The sequence below is a fragment of the Hyla sarda genome, chromosome 5 (genome assembly GCF_029499605.1).
Source record: "Hyla sarda isolate aHylSar1 chromosome 5, aHylSar1.hap1, whole genome shotgun sequence".
Classification (NCBI taxonomy): Eukaryota; Metazoa; Chordata; class Amphibia; order Anura; family Hylidae; genus Hyla; species Hyla sarda.
Genome location: NC_079193.1, coordinates 9,036,516 through 9,060,174, shown reverse-complemented (window position 1 = coordinate 9,060,174; position 23,659 = coordinate 9,036,516). Strand labels below are relative to the sequence as shown.

General features: G+C 41.0%; 1 protein-coding gene across 8 annotated transcripts in view; it reads left to right on the top strand.

Annotated features, from left to right (window-relative positions):
• ADCYAP1R1 (ADCYAP receptor type I) overlaps positions 1-23,322 on the top strand; it is a 279,625-nt gene extending 256,303 nt beyond the window's left edge. For 2 of the 8 annotated variants that reach the window (XM_056518823.1, XM_056518820.1), the window contains 4 exons: positions 2,463-2,543; positions 13,542-13,671; positions 14,745-14,786; positions 16,322-17,886. In XM_056518823.1, the coding sequence (XP_056374798.1) occupies positions 2,463-2,543; positions 13,542-13,671; positions 14,745-14,786; positions 16,322-16,540 (472 nt within the window). In that variant the 3' untranslated portion in view covers positions 16,541-17,886. Of the gene's footprint in view, positions 1-2,462; positions 2,544-13,541; positions 13,672-14,744; positions 14,787-16,321 lie in introns of all 8 variants that reach the window. The other 6 variants (XM_056518824.1, XM_056518822.1, XM_056518828.1 and 3 more) reach the window with 4 other exon arrangements.
• Positions 23,323-23,659: the final 337 nt, after the last annotated feature.

Below are 23,659 nucleotides of genomic sequence, written 5' to 3'. Positions count from 1 at the left end.
ACGTATAAAAATAAAACCGATATGATACTGCCCTCTATGTACAAGAATATAACTACTATAATACTCCTCCTATATACAAGAATATAACTACTATAATACTGCTCCTATATACAAGAATATAACTACTATAATACTGCTCCTATATACAAGAATATATCTACTATAATACTGCTCCTATATACAAGAATATAACTACTATAATACTGCCTCCTATATACAAGAATATAACTACTATAATACTGCTCCTATATACAAGAATATAACTACTATAATACTGCCTCCTATATACAAGAATATAACTACTATAATACTGCTCCTATATACAGGAATATAACTACTATAATACTGCCTCCTATATACAAGAATATAACTACTATAATACTGCTCCTATATACAAGAATATAACTACTATAATACTGCTCCCATATACAGGAATATAACTACTATAATACTGCTCCTATATACAAGAATATAACTACTATAATACTGCCTCCTATATACAAGAATATAACTACTATAATACTGCCTCCTATATACAAGAATATAACTACTATAATACTGCCCCCATATACAAGAATATAACTACTATAATACTGCTCCTATATACAAGAATATAACTACTATAATACTGCTCCTATATACAAAAATATAACTACTATAATACTGCTCCTATATACAAGAATATAACTACTATAATACTGCTCCTATATACAAGAATATAACTACTATAATACTGCTCCTATATACAAGAATATAACTACTATAATACTGCTCCTATATACAAGAATATATCTACTATAATACTGCCCTCTATGTACAAGAATATAACTACTATAATACTCCTCCTATATACAAGAATATAACTACTATAATACTGCTCCTATATACAAAAATATAACTACTATAATACTGCTCCTATATACAAGAATATAACTACTATAATACTGCTCCTATATACAAGAATATATCTACTATAATACTGCTCCTATATACAAGAATATAACTACTATAATACTGCCTCCTATATACAAGAATATAACTACTATAATACTGCTCCTATATACAAGAATATAACTACTATAATACTGCCTCCTATATACAAGAATATAACTACTATAATACTGCTCCTATATACAGGAATATAACTACTATAATACTGCTCCTACATACAAGAATATAACTACTATAATACTGCTCCTATATACAAGAATATAACTACTATAATACTGCTCCTATATACAAGAATATAACTACTATAATACTGCTCCTATATACAAGAATATAACTACTATAATACTGCTCCTATATACAAGAATATAACTACTATAATACTGCTCCTATATACAAGAATATAACTACTATAATACTGCCACCTATATACAATAATATAACTACTATAATACTGCTCCTATATATAAGAATATAACTACTATAATACTGCTCCTATATATAAGAATATAACTACTATAATACTGCCCATATATATAATAATATAACTACTATACTATAATACTGCTCCTATATACAAGAATATAACTACTATAATACTGCTCCTATATACAAGAATATAACTACCATAATACTGCTCCTATATACAAGAATATAACTACTATAATACTGCTCCTATATACAAGAATATAACTACTATAATACTGCTCCTATATACAAGAATATAACTACCATAATACTGCCCCCTATATACAAGAATATAACTACTATAATACTGCCTCCTATATACAAGAATATAACTACTATAATACTGCTCTTATATACAAGAATTTAACTACTATAATACTGTTCCTATATACAAGAATATAACTACTATAATACTGTTCCTATATACAAGAATATAACTACTATAATACTGCCTCCTATATACAAGAATATAACTACTATAATACTGCTGCCTATATACAAGAATATAACTACTATAATACTGCCCCTATAAACAAGAATATAACTACTATAATACTGCTCCTATATACAAGAATATAACTACTATAATACTGCTCCTATATACAAGAATATAACTACTATAATACTGCTCCTATATACAAGAATATAACTACTATAATACTGCCTCCTATATACAAGAATATAACTACTATAATACTGCTCCTATATACAAGAATATAACTACTATAATACTGCCTCCTATGTACAAGAATATAACTACTATAATACTGCCTCCTATGTACAAGAATATAACTACTATAATACCGCCCCCTCTGGTATAATTTTATCATGTGACATTACATAAGACTCCATGCTGTGAATGTCTTGTTCATGTCTTACATAAAATATATCTATTATGTCTGTACTTGTTTTGTTTGTTGTCTTGTGGTTTTGTTCTGTACTTGTGCTGTGCGGTGTCGTGTCCGGGTCTGTGTTAGTCGTGTCTGTGTTAGTCGTGTCCAGGCGTGTACTCCGCTGATATATATTACTCTTGTCATGTCCATCAGCTGCCTTCAGAAATGCTTCTGTAACAATAAGAGGGTTAACCAGTACTCATTCAAGATGTCTGAGCTATCCATCGTCACGCTGTAAGTGTGCACTACCCTGTGCCGTTCCGCATGATACGTGCCGTCATATGTGTTGTGTGTGTCATATTTGTTGTCTGCATGTTTTATCTGTGTCATTGTCTCTGTCACTGTTAAAGGGGTACTCCGCTGCTCAGCATTTGGAACAAACTGTTCCGGATGCTGGAGCCAGCACCTGGAGCTCGTGATGTCATAGCCATGCCCCCTCATGACATCACACCCCGCCCCCTCAATGCAAGTCTATGGGAGGGGGCGTGACGACTGTCACGCCCCCTCCCATAGACTTGCATTGAGGGGGCGGGGCTATGACATCAAGAGCTCCCGGCACCGGCTCCAGCGTTCGGAACAGTTTGTTCCAAATGCTGAGCAGCGGAGTACCCCTTTAAGTGTTGGACTTTTCATTCATACATTTATTAAGATGTCTACAGCTTTCAGAATATAAATCTTACCTTGTAATGTCACCCCCTGTAGATCAGGCTGCGCATTACAGTACTTACGCCCTCTGACATAGTTATAGTCAGGGCTCAAGTCCTGCAGGAATGCGTGGGAACTAAGTTCCTGCACTTTTTCCACAGCATGAACACCATTCCCATTAGCAGTAGTTCTGCAGGACCGGCCCTTCAGTGGAAATCTTGGGTGAGTTCCCGCACTCTTTTTTTCCCAGAACTTGACACCTGGTTATAGTGGTTGTATTGTGGTGACCGACAGTGACAACAGGACTAGTACTAGCAGTACAGTAGTTACAACAAGAGGTACCTCATGGGGTGTAGGTATATGAATATTTTACTTGAGGAAATCTTTACTATTGGCTTTCAAGTATCTCAGGTCACTGGAGCTGCAGTGTCCACTGTAGGATGCAGGCCTTGGAACTTGAGCTGCAGTGTCCACTGTAGGATGCAGGCCTTGGAATTCATAGCCTCAATATCTCTAGGCCTTGCCTGAAACCCTTGCAGGTCCTAGAATTGCTTTGAGATACTTGTACAATTTCATCTCAAAGTCACTGAAAAGCCTCCTGTAAGACTTGATAAGAAATAAATTGGGATTTACACACGTAACCCCAAGTGTTCCCAGTCAGCAAGGCCTAGAATGTTAGACTGTGCCGAGCCTGAAGGGCTGGAAATGACTGATATGAAGAGATTTCCTTCCCTTTAGGCCAGTGTTTTCCAGCTGTTGCAAAACTACAATTCCCAGCATGCCCAGACTGTCAAAGGCTGTATTATACTCCAGAGCTGTACTTACTATTCTGCTGGTGAGGTCACTGTGTACATACATTACATTACTTATCCTGTACTGATCCTTGTTATATCCTGTATTATTCCCCAGAGCTGTACTCACTATTCTGCTGGTGAGGTCACTGTGTACATACATAACATTACTTATCCTGTACTGATCCTGAGTTATATCCTGTATTATACCCCAGAGCTGTACTCACTATTCTGCTGGTGGGGTCACTGTGTACATACATTACATTACTTATCCTATACTGATCCTGAGTTATATCCTGTATTATACTCCAGAGCTGTACTCACTATTCTGCTGGTGAGGTCACAGTGTACATACATTACATTACTTATCCTGTACTGATCCTGAGTTATATCCTGTATTATACTCCAGAGCTGTTCTCACTATTCTGCTGGTGAGGTCACTGTGTACATACATAACATTACTTATCCTGTACTGATCCTGGGTTATATCCTGTATTATACTCCAGAGCTGTACTCACTATTCTGCTGGTGAGGTCACTGTGTACATACATTACATTACTTATCCTGTACTGATCCTGATGCTGTATTATACTCCAGGGCTGTACTCACTATTCTGCTGGTGAGGTCACTGTACATACATTACATTACTTATCCTGTACTGATCCTGAGTTATATCCTGTATTATACTCCAGAGCTGTACTCACGATTCTGCTGGTGAGGTCACTGTGTACATACATTACATTACTTATCTTATACTGATCCTGAGTTATATCCTGTATTATACTCCAGAGCTGTACTCACTATTCTGCTGGTGAGGTCACTGTGTACATATATTACATTACTTATCCTGTACTGATCCTGAGTTATATCCTGTAAATCTTTTTAATATAAAAATATAAAACATAACAGACATAATCAATAATACATAACATAAACTCAGCTTACATGCACCATAAATATGAAACAAAATAAGACAAATTGTCATTATAACAAAAACGTAACTTTTACCAGCCAGTCCAGTTTCAATTAAAACTAATTATATATACGTGTACGTAAACTAATGAAATAATATGTGTACCCCAACACCATACATCACACCAAACTCACACCATACATCACACCAATTACACAAACAAAAACTCTGCCATGCTCGGCAATAGAAAATAAAAGCCGTCCAAACCTGGACATAATGAAAATATTGACTAACAGGCAGCAGATACATTACAGACAACACTTACATATAAACATACACATAAACATAAACATACATATAAACATACACAAACATAAACATACATATAAACATTCATATAAACATACATACACTTTTTTTTCTTCTTTTCTCTCTCTCTCTCTCTCTCTCTCTCTCTCTCTCTCTCTCTCACCAGCCGATTCCACACTCACTCACACCCATCCTCACCACCATCATTAGCGGATATCACACTCATACCCATCCTCTCCTAATATATATAAAAAATTTCAAAACAAATAGATCTGGCTGCCTTAACTAAAACGAAAGGTAACTAAACATTAGTTAGCATAAATATACGGAAATACAGGTAAATGAATAACAATAACAACTCTTTCACTATCTAATCCCAAATCCCCTCCAGCCCCTCTGGCCATGAGATGGTATAAATGTCCAGTCCAGTCCATAATCCACACCAGGAGCCGGGCATCATGGAGTCCAATATTGTTCATCAATGGCTCCACCCAGCTCACCTCTTACCCCCCATTCCCCCACCCAACCTATTCTATAGCCCCCTATATACATATATACAAGAAAGTAAAAGCAAGGCCTATTCAGCCATGCCACCAAAAGGTTTGCCACACAACATAATTACTTAAACACATACTATACACTTATTAACATAAACATAACTATATACATAACATAACTATACATATAACTACATTACTATATACATAACAATTGTAAGGCCAAAGTTCAGTTACCTGCAAGCCCTTCATACACTCATTTCCCTAAAACAAAACAAAAAGCTAAAGGTGAGATGCGCCAGCCCTCCACCGGGATCAGAGTATGGCAGACCAGATACCAAATAATTTTTAAAACCTTTCCCTCACCTAATTTCCCTAGACTCACACTATCGCTGCCCCTAAAGTTTAAGTTGTCCCTACACACTGACCCTAACACTGACCCTACCACTCTATCCCTAACCAGAATTAAGGTGCCTCCCCCAAAGGGTTCAGCATCTAGGGCACATCAAATGAAAACCCTCTCCATAGGAGAGAAGCCCTACTTGTACCCAATCTGCCATACTCTAAAGACCTGATCTTCCCGAGGTCACCAGTGATATTCCTACAGACCTTCACCTCAGAGAGGACTTTTTGCTGTGTAGATACTAAACACCGTGCATTCCACGTGTGGTACCTAACCACTAAACTGACTAAAAATAATGTGCACCGATCTCGGCCACCCAGGATCTTGAACGCTCCATAAGCCCACACCGGATAGGCAAGGCCGGCAAGTTGACTGCAGCCGATGGAAACGCCCACCCTGTTATAGACCCCTATGTTAAAGGGACAATGAAGCAGGAAGTGGTCCATGCTTTCCAGCATGTTCCCGCACTCTTCTCGGGGACAGTCCCGGTCATCAGACCTCCTACACTTCAGGTTGTCCCTTACACATAGCTTCCCTTGAAAGCAGCGCCAGGCCAAGTCCCAAAACTTCTGGGGGATCCGTTTTGAGTTCAAAAGACTTAAACCAACCCTCAAATCCCGACCTGGGCAGTCCCTGAGCGCCAGAGGCTTCTGGAAGTGGGTCAACAGAACCCGTTTGTCAAGGAATTGCCTTGACTGGGTCCTGATCTCCCACACTCCCAGACCCCACCGACATATCGCCTTCAGAGTCGGGGTAGCGTAAGCCGGAAGATATCCATGGGGCGTACGGAGGTCCTTCACTCGCCCTCCTCTCTCCCATTCCTGGAAGAAAGGCCGAAACCATTCCCTGCAGGAGAGTATCCACGGAGGAGCCCTCTCTTTCCAGAGGTTTGCAATGTTGGCTTTCAAGAAGGAGTTCGTTAAGAACACCACAGGGTTTACCATAGATAAACCCCCTAGTCTCCTCGTGCGGTACGTAACGTCCCTCTTGACTAGGTTCAACCTGTTCCCCCATAACAGTTGTAAAAACAGGCTGTAGACCCTAGTGTAGTAAGCCTCTGGCAAGATACATACGCTGCCCAGATAGATAAACAAGGGGAGCAGGTACGATTTGATCAGGTGTACCCTTTCCCTGAGGGTCATAGACCAACCCTTCCACTGGTCCACCTTCTGAGTGGCATCCTGGAGCTTATCGTCCCAGTTTTTGGTGGGATAATCATTCTGGCCGAATGTGATGCCCAAAACTTTTGCTGACTCTTGGGGCCCTGAAAGGGTGTCCGGGAGATCAAACGTGGGATCCCCCCCTCCCAGCCAGAGACTTTCACACTTATCCCGATTGATCTTGGACCCGGATGCCTCCGAGTAGCGGTCCACCTCCGACATTACCACCTCGACCTCCCCACTCGAGGAGACGAAAATGGTGACATCATCAGCGTACGCCACCACTCTCTGGGCGACATCCGGCTCCGCCAGACTCATCCCGACTCCCGCCACCGGCCCACAATCTACCCTCCGGACGAAGGGATCGATTGCGAACACTTATAACAGCGGGCTCAAAGGACAACCCTGACGGACTCCGGACCCCACCTCAAAAGAGCGGCCAGACCAACCGTTCACCAGCGGTATATTCTCTGCCCCTGCATATAAGGTGACAAGCCAATTCACAAAAGTACTCGGTAAGCCATATCTCAGGTGGACGGACCAGAGGTACTCGTGGTTCACCCGATCAAATGCTTTGGCCTGATCCAGGGACAACAAGTACCCCGTCCAGAGACCCGCACTACTCTGCTCCACTGCCTCCCTGACACTAAGGACAGCACTTAAGGTGCTTCGGCCTGGAACAGAGCAGTGCTGAGCCCCGAAAGGAGCCGGGGTGAAAACTTCACCAATCGATTAAACAGTATCTTGGCCAGAAGCTTCCTGTCCGTATTGAGAAGAGCTATGGGCCTCCAATTCTCAATCCGGCTAGGATCCTTAACCTTTGAGAGACGAATCAGGGCCAACCTCCTCATTGACTTCGGCAGAGTGCCCGAGGAGAGACACTCATTGAATACCTCAGTCAAGAGGGGAGCTAAAGACTCCTTAAAGGTCCTGTACCACTCGGATGTTAAGCCATCCGGACCTGGTGACTTCTTAGGGGCAAGCCCCTCGATCGCCAGTCTCACTTCCTCTTCCCCGATTTCTTCTGCCAAAACATCAAGAGAGGGGTCTACCCCTGGCTCAGGAATGGTTTCAGCCAGGAAAGCCGACATCCTGTCTCGATCTAGATCCTTCCTTCCCAAGAGGTGCGAGTAGAAGGATCTGACGACCTACAAAGATCCCTGATCTGGACCGATTCAGAGATCCTGTACTATCGATCAGTCCTGAAATGACTTTACTACTCACTGACATCTTACAGTTTCTGTAAGGGTCGGGCGAGCGGTATTTCCCGAAATCCCTCTCAAAAACCAAAGATGTGTGCCTATCGTACTGACACCTCCTCAGCAAGAATTTCACTCTGGAGATATCCTCTCGGCTACCTCCAGTCGAAACAAGAAGCTAAAGTTTCCTCCTCAGTCCCTGATACAGGCGATACCTGTTCAGGGACCTGAGGCTCGAGAGCTGGCGGAAGAACCCCGCAACCCGCTTCTTGAACATCTCCCACCACTCTTACTACTACATAGGTCCAGTAAAGGTACCTGACTCTGAAGAAAAACCTCAAAGGACTGTCTTACCTCCGCTTCCTCCAGGAGGGATGAATTCAGCTTCCAATAACCTTTACCCATCCGGGGGTCTCTGAAACATTCAAGGAAAACAAAATCATACAGTGATCGGAGAACTCCACCTCAACCACGGACACTGCGGAAGAGACGGCTTCCTCCTTTAAATAAAACCTGTCTATCCTAGACCTGCTGCTACCTCGATGATAGGTGAAACCTGTGTGGCCTGAGGGGCTCCGGATGTGGGCGTCCTCTAGGCAAGCTCCCTAACTATACTATTGAGGGCTATACTATCATAAGCCAGCGGACCATTGGAGCCTCTCCTATCTTGGGACCTCGTGACAGTATTGAAGTCCCCTCCAAAGATCACTTGCCGACTTGTAAAAAGCAAGGGCTTGATCCTCATAAAGAGGCTTTTACGGTCCCACTTTGTTTGTGGGGCGTAGATGTTAATGAGCCAGAGCTCTTGCCCCTTCATGAGGACATCTAAGATCAGGCACCTTCCTATTTCCAACTCGATAACCCGTCTGCATTCAACAGGAGCGGTAAAAAGGACCACCACCCCACTATACGGCTCAGCCGCAAGAGACCAGTGGGAGGGCCCGCGCCTCCACTCTCTCCTGGCTTTTACCAGGGAGGCTAGATCTGACAACCTGGTCTCCTGCAGATAAAAAATTTCGGCTTCAACTCGGCCGAAAAAATCAAAGGCTGCAAATCTAGCCGTATCAGACTTAATGTTGGCACAGTTAATGGATGCCAGCGTCAATGGGGTGAGTGCCGCCATCCTGAGTGATCGAGTTGGATGGCCTATTCCCTTTACCTCTTACCCTTCTCCCCTTCCCCGTCAGAAGAAGACACCCTTTCCTTCTTTTTAGACCTCTTTGGGGATGCTGATATATCCATCCTGCGATCCTCATCTCCTGACCCAGGGGCCACCTGCCCTCCCAAGGAAGTTACCTCAAAAGGAACAGGCTCAGCACCTCCCGGAGGTTCCTCCGCCTCTGAATAAAGACTCTCAGCCTCCCCCTCCAAAGAAAGGGAAGAGTCCTTGCCAAGGGCCCGATACCTATTGGATAGAACGATTAGAGGGGGGTTGGTCAGGCTTTTCCCAGGCACTTGGCCTGCAACACCGGAGGAGGAAGATGATGCCCTGAGTACCCTCTGGCCCTGCCTCCTTCTGCCGCTCTTTTGTTTTTCCTTTTGCCCTTTCTAATCTTCCTCATCCAAACTTTCACATTGAGAGGAACTTGAGGAAATGGCCCTATTTGCCTCCTCTTTACGAAGTTTCCTTATCTCTTCATCTAACTCTTTGTCCCCAAGAGCCTCAGCTGTCTTCTCTGAGCCAGCGTCCGGAGCAGGATCCCGGACTACACCTTCTACCAGGGAACTTTCAAGATCCCTGCTCCTTCTGCGCCTCTCCTCCCTCCTAAGCTTAGAGGGGCTCTTGTTCTTAACTTTCTTCACTGGCTCTAGTGCCCCTTCTCCTTTGCTGGTCCCCACCCCAGATGAAGCAACCTCACTGCTCTCCCCATCCCGGGTGGTCACAGCATTGGAGAATGAGCGGGGACACCGGCTAAATGGGTGACCAAGGTCACCACACAGGTTACAGCGAATCTGGCCACAGGTGGCAGCCAGATGACCCTTCGCACCGCACAATGTGCACATCTGCTTAGTGCAGTTTGCGCTAAAGTGGGTGGGATCACCACACTTGTGGCACAGCTTCGGCTGTCCCCGGTAAAAGACTTGGATCCTATCGCGGCTGAGAAAGGCGGCTGATGGAATGTGTGCGACAGGGTTACCTGAACAGCAGAGGCGGACGGAAAACATCCAGGCTCCGGACCAAATGCCATGTTCATCCAGATTTTTCTTGGGGACGTCCGTCACCTCCCCATACCTGCTCAGTCAGGTCATGATGTCATAGCAAGAAAGAGACTTGTTACTAGTGTTGAGCGGCATAGGCCATATTCGAATTCGCGAATATTCGCGAATATATGGACGAATATTCGTCATTTTCGCGAATATTCGCATATTCGTAATATTCTCGTTGTATTTTCGCATATGCAAATATTCGCGTGTGCGAAAATTACCATATGCGAAAATTTGCATATACAAAAATTAGCATAAGCGGAAATTCGCAAATGCGAAAATTAGAATATGTACATTTTCGCATATGCGAAAATTCGCACACCAGTCTCACACAGTAGTATTAGAGCCTTCTTACACCACATAAGCTGGAAGCAGAGAGGGATGATCACTGTGAGGTGTACTGTGAAAAAAAAACAACAAAAAAAAACGAATATTCGTAATTACGAATATATAGCGCTATATTCGCGAATATTCGCGAATTCGCGAATATGCGATATTCGCGAATAAAATTCGAATTGCGAATATTCGCGAGCAACACTACTCGTTACGTGTCAGAACGGTCACTTTCTTGACAAAACTCTGGCGGGATACCGCCTTCACAGCGAAATCCCGCCAGACAGGCTTGTCCTTCACCAGTGCGTGATTAGACCAAAAGAGCTCAAGCCCTTCTGGCTTCACAAAACTGATGTCGAACTCAGAGGTACCGAAGGGGTGGATCAGAGCAAAGATGTCATTAGCCCTGAATCCCATCTGGAAAAGAAGCTCCACAACTTTTGCCCTAGAAGGGCATGCATCACCGCCTCTCCATACCAGACGGGCCACATTCCTCCGGCCACGCTCCTGCCCGCTTGTTGGAAGGGACAAGACCACCTCCCCATTATGCTCTCGGAATGCCCCAAGTCCGTGTCTTTCTATCCAAAAAGACAAGTCGACCTCCCGGCCCTCTACCTGGAGTGTTCTATCCCCTCTCCTTAAAGCCTCCAGGAGGCGCTGTTGCAAGTTACCTTCCCCTGGATTAAGAGATGAGGATCCCCTGGGACCCCCAGCAGCGACATTAGCATAACTCCTTATTGGAGCAGTCGCTACCGGGGGGGGCAGCCGGACCGACACCACTCCCCCCAGAAACAACAGTAGAGGCAGTAACATTACCCATAACATTTGTGCCCGTCTCTTTCTGTCTAGCTGCACTGGACTGGCTGGGATGTAATCTTGCTGGCTTTATGATGCTGGGCTTTACACTTGCATCATTGGCTTCATTGGGCACACTCAACCTTGCAGCAATCTTCCCTTTAGGAATATCGGAAGAAGCTGCTTTGTCGCATACTTTTCCCTCAGCCTCCGCCAATACCTTGGCTTCAATTTCTTTAACTGCTAGTAAAATTTCATATGTTGTATCATGTCCATGTTCCTGTGGTACCAGTCCTCCACCGCCAGCTCCACCCACAGCGGCCCCACCACAGCGCCACAACTCAAAAGAGCCAGACACCGCTGACTGGGCCGCCGAGAATGGCGCCCCGGTCCCAGACACCCGGACACTCCCCCCTTTGCCTGCAGAGGAGTGCCCTGCAGTGCCAGACCTGTTCTGGGAGCTGCCCTCTCCCATGTCTTTATAATTGCCCGGCCGCCCGAGCTCCATACCAGCCTCTGGCACCTGGAGACTCCCCCCCCCCCCCCCCCCCTCACCTGCAGAGGAGTGCCCCGCAGCGCCAATATCCCCTAACTGGGGACATGCTACCTTGTCCGCAACACTGTCCAGCCCCTTGGCCGTATCTTTACAGGTGCTGGCCCCGCTACTATGACAAGCAAGGTCAGCGCTTTCCCCCATCTTTACTGTATTATCCCCGGTGTTCTGGCCCCGCTCCACATTTGCAGAAGGGGGGACAGGCAGGTTACCAGGGTCTGCACCCTGAACTGACTTTGCAGCCGGCCCAGGGTGCACAAAAGGAACATAAATCATGCTTACTTGCTCAAATGTTTTTTTCTGGCTTTTCTTCTTTTTTATTATTTGTTCCTCTCCAAGGTCATCACCAAAACAAAAATTATCCAAATGCATGGGGGACTCCATCTTTACAATTTGTGCCAGCAGGGCACCACCACAACCCTCCTCCTCCTCGCCAGCACTCTCGCCCGATGAAGGTGGTAATGCCACTTGTCCTGCAGGTAGACTTGCTTGGGACATGTTCACACCCTGCATTGGCTGCGGCTTGGCTTCCACAGCTTCCCCACTTGCCAGCACCTCAGCCTCTTCAGCCTCCATTTCTTGGACCTCATCCTCACTACTGCTCTCATCTTCTGCTGAACAATCACCCCCAATCTCCTCTTCTTTTACTGGGGATTTCATCCTGGAGGAGCGATCCTCATTAAGAAGTTTCTCCCTAAATAAATCGCTCCCCTCCAGGACAGTCATTCTCCTCAGCTCAGTCTCCTCCAGCTCCAGCCTCAAGGACTTAACCCTTGCAGAGTACTCTGGTTTCCTCCGCTTGGTAGTTGTGCTCGCCTGATACCTAGCAAACTTTAGCTCCTCTCTCAGCTTCCTCAGCTTCTTCCCAAGGAGTTCGTACTCACCAATCTTGGCAGCAAGTCTGGAGCTGTATGTCGCCATAGACTCCTTGGGTCTTCTCTGGCCCCACTGCTCCACAACCTGGCTCTTGGTGGAGCTCTTCTGTGCTGCAGAGACCTTCTTTAAACCAGTCTTGCTTGCAGGCTTTTCTTCCTGGCTGAGAGCCTTGCGGCTCCCAACCATTGCTGGAGGGACAGAATCAACATCGCTGCAGACCCTGCCAGATCTTTTAACCCCTCCAGCCGGGGAACTGGCTGGTAGCTTTCCCTCTACACCCCTCGCCAGCCTGGACCGAGGAGTGGAGGTCAGGGGATTCATGCTGATGGCTCCCCCAGGAAGCTGCCACCTTCCTGGGAATGCAGGTGGAAAAATCAGCCTCTCTCCTCTGGAAGTCTGGAGTCTCAGGAGCTCAGCAACAGACACACCTAGTGACCACACCCTCCAGAGCTGTACTCACTATTCTGCTGGTGGGGTCACTGTATACATATATTATATTACTTATCCTGTACTGATCCTGAGTTATATCATAATGTATTATTTCTTTTTATAGGAGGTTGGCCCGCTCTACACTCCTGCTGATCCCGCTCTTCGGAATACATTACACCGTTTTTGCCTTTTCACCGGAGAATGTCAGTAAGAGGGAACGGCTGGTGTTTGAGTTAGGACTTGGATCATTCCAGGTAAATATTAGGAAGATAAAAAAAAGTTACATATTGTTCCTCCCTGATGATGTTTATTTATTCTGTTTTTTATTATTATTTCATGCTTAAGACAGAAAAATATCTAGACATACCGTATTTATCGGGGTATATCACGCACCGGCCTATAACACGAACCCTCATTTTACCAAGGATATTTGGGTAAAAAAAGTTTTTTACCCAAATATCCATGGTAAAATGAGGGTGCGTGTGTGCGCGTGTATACCCCGATACACCCCCAGGAAAGGCAGGTGGAGAGAGGCCGTCGCTGCCCGCTTCTCTCCCCCTGCCTTTCCTGGGGTCTAGAGCCCTGCTGTCGGCCCTTCTCTCCCCCTGGCTATCGGCGCCGCTGCCCGTTCTGTCCCCCTGACTATCGGTGCCGGAACCCCATTGCCGGCGCCGATAGCCAGGGGGAGAGAAGCGGCGCCGACAGCCAGGGGGAGAGAAGGGGCAGCGGCACCCATTGCCGGCGCAGCTGCCCCGTTGCCTCCCCCCATCCCCGGTTGCATAATTACCTGTTGCCGGGGTCGGGTCCGCGCTGCTTCAGGCCTCCGGCAACAGGTCATTATCGCGATATCAGCAAGGTAATTGCCGATAATGTCCAAAATCGTGAATAATCGGCCAAACCGATAATCAGTCGATCTCTAGTAAATAGTCCTTAAACAAGATTAAATCAATTGATAATCAAACAACTGGGTGCCACAGTACAGTAGACACTAAGGATGCCAACAATATATCTAATGCTCACGCTTAGTGTAATGTCCTGACCCCAAAAACAAGCAATTCCTGTTATCAAGCTACAACATCCCAACATGTTTCCCCCCTGCTTCAATAATGGGTTTCATCAGAGTACAAAGAAATACATGAAAAACATGAAAACATGAAAAATAGGTAACATGGCTATATATATTGTTAATCAGACCACCATGCAGAAAAAAAGGGAGTACCCCACAGGTCCATATAAGGACCACTCAAGGTCCTAATAATAAAGGTAATACAGGTAATAGACCCAATGTATATCTTTTTGTTTTTTACTTTTCTCTGTTTTTCCACAGGGATTTGTTGTCGCCATCCTCTATTGCTTCCTGAATGGAGAGGTAAGATCCAGTTTATTCTTGATTGTGTTTTTATTGTATTTTTAATATAGACTGGACACATTGAAATCCAGAGTAGAGCAAAATTTTGGTTACAATTGGTATTAGCAAAGCCAAAGTAACATGGTAAAAATAAATTCTCACTTTTTTATTCCATTTTTTATTTTCAATGGATTTCCATCAATAATATTTATATTTTATCATATATTACTAATAAAGCTGTTACATTTTGTTCAGAGTTGTGTGTTGAAATATAATGTTTTGTAGGTTGCAGATAGCTATATATATATATATATATACACACATACTGATCGATCTCTGTATTAGGAACAGCTGACGACTGACAACTTGTAACCAATAACGTGATTCCACTTGGTGGCCACATCATAGTCGGCTCTCAGATAATGTGTGGTTCTCTTCTCTACACAGTAGAAGACAACATTTGCCAGTCTTGGGTGAACGCAGTGACTTGAGTGTCATTGACCGCAGACAGATGGTTGAGGTCTGGAGGTGTGGGGCCAGTATTTCTGAAACAGCTGCACTTGTTGACTGTTTTCAAACCATCTTGTTTACCAAGACTGGATGTACCATGTGCTGGCATCCAACAGTGGCCGGCCACATGTGGTTGATCCACGAGGTGAGCATGTTTGGTATCTCAGCAGTTACAAACCACAAAGGACCAAGTGACCCTGCGGTACAACAACCTGCTTGTACTGTAGAACATATTCTCACAATAACCCTGCAGTGTATCTTCAGTTGACTTGGGTTTAATAGCTGAAGATTAATTAGGGTGCCCCTGATGACCCTGCTTCATGGCATACAGTGCCTCACATGGGCCAAAGAAAGATGTCAGTGGAACCTGGCCACATGGCAGAAGGTTGTCTGGAGTGATGAGTCCTATTTCCTGCTGAATCATAAAGATGACTGTGTTCACATCTGGCATTAGCAGCTGTATCCCATGGGCGAACTTTTGGGGTTCAACAGGCCAGCAGTGTTGGTGTCATGGTATGAAGAGCTTTTTCCAGCTACGCCCTAGGACAATCCTTGAATGGTCAATGCTATAGTGCCTTGCTGACCATCTGCACCCATATCTTCAGATGGTCTTCTGCCCGACCACAGCATCATCAGAACAATTATTTGTGTCATTGGGCTCAGATCACTAGCGATAAATTCTCCACATTTGCTTTGCCCCGGACTGTAACATGTTTAGGATAAACTGGATGGATTTCTGATCCCATTCTTCCCCAAAATGTGCACCAACTGGAGGAGTTGCTTCAGCTGGCATGGGTTGAGTATGGATAATGATCACAACCTCATGGAGTCAGTTCCGCGACATTGCCACACCATGATCATCCAAAAAGATGGACCAATCAGTTATTTGATAGATGTTCTTAATGCAGTGATCGTTCAGTGTAGATAATAGATATGTAGATAAATTATAGATAGATATTATATTATAAATATACATTACAGTTATTTGCATATTTACCAACCTGCACCATAACAAAAAAAGTACATAAAAAAATGACCTTTTAAAGTTTCTCCCTAAAGGTGCAATCAGAAATAAAGAGAAAATGGCGGAGCTGGAAAGTCAACCGGTATTTTGCTGTGGATTTCAAGCACCGTCATCCATCACTGGCGAGCAGCGGAGTCAACGGGGGGACACAGTTGTCCATTCTGAGCAAGAGCAGCTCGCAGATCCGGATGTCCAGCATAAATGCGGAGAACCTGGCGACATGAGCTCAGACACTGCCTAAACGTTTTCTAACATCGCTTTTTTTTATTATTACAATTTTTTCTTCATTCTACTATTTTTAGTGAATGTGAAAAGGAGGTGAGACAATAATGGCGAATTGTACCAGGATTGTTTATGGAAGGGATAAGCTAGAATTTGTCACTTCCATGGATTTTTGGGTTTGTTTTCCAGCAATATAACTTCATAAATGTACAATCCATGAGTTACACTGAAGATCTTTTTTTTTTTTTAAACTGCGAAAAAATATTCATAATTCAAATAAACAAAATAAAAATGTCAAATTCAAAAATAAAGGTAATCACTCACATTCAGAAATGAAGGTAACTTAAATTCAAAAACAAAATTATTATTTTAACTTTAAAAAATAAAGTTAATATTTCTAATTCAAAAATAAATGTAATACTTCTTATTCCAAAATAAAGTAATATTTCAAATTCAAAAATAAAGTTAATGTTTCAAATTCAATAATAAAGTTAGTAATTCACATTCAGAAATAGAGGCAACTCAAATTCATAAAACAATATATTATTTTAAATTTAAAAAAATAGTTAATATTTTAAAATTCAAAAATAAAGTCAATAATTTAAATTCAAGAATAAAGTTAATAACTCAAATTCAAAAATCAAAATAAAATATAGAAATAAAATTATTAAAATAATTAGATAATTAATCAATGTTTCAAATAAAAAAACACAAAAACAAAAAATGTGTAATAAAAATAAAGTCTAAATACTAAATTCATTGGAATATTTGTTATTAAAACTGGTGCAAAATATGTTCTGTAACCTTTTACAACTTTGAAGTTTAAATATATATTTTTTTCTTTTTTACAATTTTTTTTTTTTTAAATCAGTGCGGTACAGGTTACAAAACACCTTTTGCCTTGATTTTGTACCAGTCTTCATAAATATGTCTTCCATTGTCCAAAAAAGGAAGAAAGCACTTGTTTTCATTGTCTTTAGCAAAATAATTGCAAAGACAAGTATGTATTTTTGGTTTACAACATAATACTATATCAGGCAGCTTGAATTAATTTTTTTATTTTTTATTTTTATTTTTATCCTTTTGTTTTATAAATTAAACAAAATGTGAATTAAGTGATTAAAGGTGAATTCTGTACATAGATTGCACTGGTTATGGTGACGGTGGATGCAGGGTGTTTCTGCACAACAAAAAAAATGCAGGTTGAACGCAAAATATGGATTACCGTACAGTATTATTTTAATAATATTGTATAATTTAGCAGGGGTAATGGCAATTTTCTCATAAACACTGGAAAATAGCATAAAATGTAATAGAACACTAACAGTATTAAATTATATTTTTTAGAAGAAAAAAAAATAAAAAGTTATATATATCTGTAATTATTATTGCTATTATTATTAATATTTTGTGACAGTCTTGCATAACTTTTGCCTTGTATCCAGAAGAAGCTTCTGGTACATATTTTCTTAACTCACAGTAATAAGATGTCAATTAACACTTTACACATAAGATTAATGAGTCGTTTTATTTTATGTAGAAAGCAAATAATTTTGAGAGAGAAAAACTGGATAATTATGCATTTTTTTAATATTTTTTAGTTGTTTCTTATTTTTTTTTTATTTTTTTTTTATCGGAGGCCAATGTATTTTTAGACCACAATAAGGGAAAAGATGCCTAAAAAGTTCTACTTTTGGCTTCATAGAATGTAACTTTTGAACGTAGGATTCAAGAAAATCAAGAAGAAAATAAGAATGTATATATATAATGCAGAATGTGTATAATAAATGCAGAATGTGTATAGTTCACATACTTTACATGATACAAAGCAACTTTTTTTTTTCCAATTTCAAAAACATGGACTGTGATATTCGTTGTGCCATTGTTCTCTCTGAGCCATCTTGAAAACTGATAACTATTTTGTGTGTGTAGGATAGGAAGTAGTTTCCATATTCCTTGTAGAACTTTTAAGAAGACATTTACCATGAATCTCACCTGTACAACATTGCCAAATTTCACTACAAGGCCTTTCTGGCCAAGTGGAACAAAAACGACCACTGGTGACTTTTCCCCATGGATGGAACAATCCAACTCAAGTGAAAAAGATTTACTACTGACTCTTTTTGCTGAGCCCCAACACATTATCAGATGTCACCCAAGGCCATCACCTCTACCACTCAATTTTATTCCATGGATGGAACACTACTGCACAAAGAAGAAAATATCCCAATGTTTTAAGAGGATTTATTCCATAAAATCTTGTCTGTAGACTCCAACGCCACCAGATTTTACTACAAGGCTTTCGTAGCAAAGTTGATCAAGAACCAATGCCATCACATCTACTATTCTTGAATTTTCTCCATGGATGGAAGTGAAACATAATATGCAATACCACCAAACTAAACTACAAAGCTCTCACAGTCAAGTAGACCAAGACCCAAGGCAACCACATCTACCATTTTTTTTTTTACTTTTTTCCGTAGATGACACAACCCCATAAAACTGGTCTTAACTGGTTGAATTGACTGGTTGAATTGACCTTTTTTCCTCTAAACAGAAAAATATAGGTTATTGGACACTTGATCAACAGGATCTTCTGAAGAGAGGGTTTTTGTTAAAGTGCATTACGCCGTACATAATTTTGGTCATAAAGTAGTAAATCGGAAGTTAGAACAGCAGCCAAACTTTGACCACTATGTTTGGTTGCTTAGGGGCCTCCCATTAGCTAACAATTATGTCTAGGATAACCTAGGATTAACCAGGCTTTGAGATTTTTTTTGTGTTCCATCATTGAAAAAACTGAAAAACTGTATTGTACACAAGACACCAGTGGCGCTTGATCAATTCCATTGACTTGGCATCAATGGGATCCTTTATGTTTCATCGTGGTGTACACCATTTTGATATGTCTGCTTGTCTATTCTTCTTTGTTAGATATGGAAAAATTTGAGACAAAAGTTCTAATCGAACATATATCAGAGCCCCAGTGACACTTCTACTGGAGAGGGGGACCCTCCACTAAATTATATTCCCAGGGGCCTTCACTATTACAGATTTAATTATAGAGGTGTGATGGCCATTTTGGCAGTGGTTTTCCCAATTACGAAAACATCTGACCATGGGCATAACTTGGATTCCTATAAATTAGAACAATAGTTAATATGTATGAACACTACAATTCCCCTTTAAACAACTTGACTGGTGGCTCTCCAAGTGGATTGTTCTTTCCCAGTGTACTAATGATGGAAAATAATTAATAAATTCTTATTCTGAAGGTGAAAAGATTCTATCAAATATTTACTAGCAGTTTCTCATTCTGAAATTATCACAGATTGCTAATAACATCTAAAACCAGTTATGTTTTATATTTGCTACTTTGTATTTGAATACATGATACAACCTGATGATCTGTCATATAATCCATAGCAACCAGACACATTTTTCTATTTTTTAAAGCTTCAGATCTTATATTGAGGGGGCATGGCCGTGACGGCAGGAGCGCGATGTGACCGCGACGTCACGAGGCTCTGCCCCGCATCGCCAGTCATGCGGCACGGAGCAAAGTTCGCTCAGTGCATCAGATGTCTGGGGTGCCGCAGCCAAGATGGCAGGGGTTCCCAGCAGCGGGACCTCTGCGATCAGACATCTTATCCCCTATCCTTTGGATAGGGGATAAGACGTCTAGGGGCAGAGTACCCCTTTAAGTTCTATTGTTTGTGAAATGAGAAAATGTAAAAGAAAATCTATAGATTGACAGATCTATTCACTTAATGGAATTGAAATTTGTAATTAACAGATCTCTTATCCAACAAAATGTTGGTGGCCTTCTAAAAAAAATTGTCACATATGAGGCACCTTTACTTGGCGAATTGTTAATTTTTAATAAATCACCTATGGCATTCCAAACTATGTGTAAATGAAGAAAACAAAACAAACACAAAAGTTTAAATTTCAGTCCAAATTTCTGCATTTTCATTACAACTGCAGTGGTCCCTCAAGTGCCTTTTCACAACAGTGTTTCGGTCTCTCAACCATCACACGGGTTTAAAGAACTTAACATGTTAATAAAAATATTAATAAACTAAACCAGCTGTACTAAAAAAGTAGTAAAGCCACTATAAGCATTAGAGTGTCAAAGCAAAAAATACAGAAATACAAATTACAGAAATATTTTTTAAAAATGGAAGGATGACTATATTTTCAAAAACAAAGAAAATATATCTATAACTAAAGTCTCTCTATACAGTAAAACTAACTTATATGTAACTAGCTATATATATATATATGGGCATTTAAGAAGCATAATATTAGAATTTTTTACAGCTTTTTCTGGTGAATAAACTGCTTTTAACTTTAAGAATCCTTCAGATAAAGCTTAAGCTGAATGCAGGAAATTAAAATATATAGTAAAATAAAATAAAAAAAATTATAAAAACATACAAGCAAAAAAAAATACCATTTAATTTTAAAAGACAAAAGCTATTTTAATTTCATCAACCATAATGATATTTTCCACAAGTCATATGGATGCCCATATATGTGCCAAACTTATGAAACACAGAACTAGCAATATATTTTTAGATAAGTCAGTCTAAAGCAAGATTCATGTATTTTTTTAAGTTTCAGAATTGTTTATCTCAGACGATAGAAATAAGACGATGTTAAGTATTATAAAATAGGATAACAAAAAATTGCTACATTTAAAATATTTATAATTCTCAAACAGGGGCTTACGAGTCGGAAAACCACTTTATAGCTCTCTCTAAACTTTAAGGAAAAGCTACGGAGAACTGAAAATTTTGAAAAGATTTATATCATATCTAAAAAATCAATGAATATGATAGAAAATAAAATTTTAACATTTGCATCATTATATAAAAAAGTTATCAAAATGCTAAATTATTTAAATTTTCCAGAATGATTTATTGACATTGACTAAATTTTCCAAAGGTTTTTCCAACCTTTCCATCTCTTCTGGTCTCTTTGGCCAAGATGGCCATAACATGATCACATAAAATGGTGCATTTTACACCTAAAAACACCAAGACCCTACACATTTCTTCTGAACCAAATCTGTATCAACATAAGGCTCTACATAGCCATAATATGGGCCCTAAAATGTGGTCATTTCATAACCCTCTGAATGGGCCACTCGATGTCGGAAAAATGCTAATTCTTTTTTTTAAATGTAATGTCCTTTACTGTATATGATACAACTGGATTCCTTTTTTTGTGTCATGCCACATTATAGAGGATCTGTCCCGGGAGACCGCATTCCTTCACCAATGACCTATGTTCTCTAGTGCCTCGTAAGTTCTTCCCACGATTTGGAGAAAACAGACGACTCTTATGTCAATTCTGTCCCATAAAGACTCAAAAAGCAACAAAGGTTTCCGGAATAGTCTCACTTAACTAGGGATCCCTTCACCCCTTCCTGGTTATGGGTTTCTCAATAAGTGGGATTTGGTGTCTAGGGGAACTCCGCCCCTAGACATCTTATCCCCTATCCAAACCATAGGGGATAACATGTCTGATTGTGGGGGGTCCCAGTGGCTGGATCTACAAGCTGGCTTTAGGCGGCCGTGGTCATGACATCATGTCACGCCCCTCCATTCATGTCTGTGGGAGGGGGCATCACGCCTCCTCCCATAGACATGAATGGAGGGGGGCATGTCATGACATCACAATTATGGCCACCTGAAGCCGGTGATCTAAACATAATGTTCAGAATGCCGGGGTCCCAGCGGCCGGATCAGACATCTTATCCTTTATCTTATCGCTTATCTTATCATAAGATGTCTAAGGGGAAGAGTACCCCTTTAATGTTAAATAAGGTGGGAATTTGCCCCCAAATAGCGACTCGCTTGGATAATAAGTTGTTCCCCCGTAACAGATCCTCTCAAAAACATTCACTCGACTGTTAGCTGAATAGTGCTCCTGAAATAGACATACCTATCAGTTTTCTCTGTTATATATCATGGCAACTAAACATTTCGAGTATCTTATTGCAATTACAGACCATTATTAATTTGTATGTGTTTACCATGATGTAAAAAAAAAGAAAGAAAGAAAAAAGTCTTAACTCGTGTCATTGAACCAATGGCCTTCTGATGTCTCTGCAAAAAAAAAAAAAGGCATAAAAATAATAATAAAAATGCTACAGCTTTAATACAATGTAACATGTCCTCTGTTGCTATGTGTTGTACAGTGGTCAATGCCAAATTAACTCTTTGAGGTGTGTAGCATGTCGTAGCGTCTAATACTGAAGCCGTGGTGTACAGTCGTGTGTTTTTTTTGTAATAGAGAGAACAGTTCGATAAAATGTATAGTGTATTTCAATGTCTGTATAAAATGATAACCTCACATACATTTTAACCGTGTTCAGTACCGTTGACTTTTTTATTTTTAAACTTTTTTTTATTATTATTTTTAAACTTTTTTTTATCATGACTTACAATCTTTAGATTCTTCTGTTCTGAACTTTCTTTTTTGTCCTTTTTTACGACTTCTAAACTTTTTGGTTGATAATGTTATGTAAACGACAGGTGCCCCTGTAGATTTTGATAGGTGGTCTTCTTCTTAATGCTTATTGTATTGCGATCCGGCATCTGCCGCTTCTTAATGTTAGATCATTCTTCTTCTTTTATAAATTGTAAATGAAAACAATGTGTTTACGCCTGATCTATGTAGAATGTTGTTTTAACTTTTGAAATATCTAACTAGAAATGTATTGATATTGGGGGAAAACTGTTTTGTTACAGAAATTGTCAACTTATTAAACAGTGTTTGCTAACTACATAACCTGTGTAAATGAGTATCTATCTACCTATATTTCTATCTATCTCATATCTATCTATCTCATATCTATCTCCTATCTATCTATCTCTCTATCTATCTATCTATCTCTCTATCTATCTAGCAACAGAAGAATGCAGCAGCACACTGCCAGCACAAGGATATAGGTGAAACATGAATATGCAGTTAAAACATGGAGAGCTATACAGCTATGGTGTAATAGCACTTAGCTCGCAAATTTGTCTCCGCCGGCGGTCAAATAGCTTGGACCATCCCACTGCGATAAGGTGGCCTCATTGGGACGGACCCTACACTGTGAATATGCCTCTGTGTGAACAGTTCA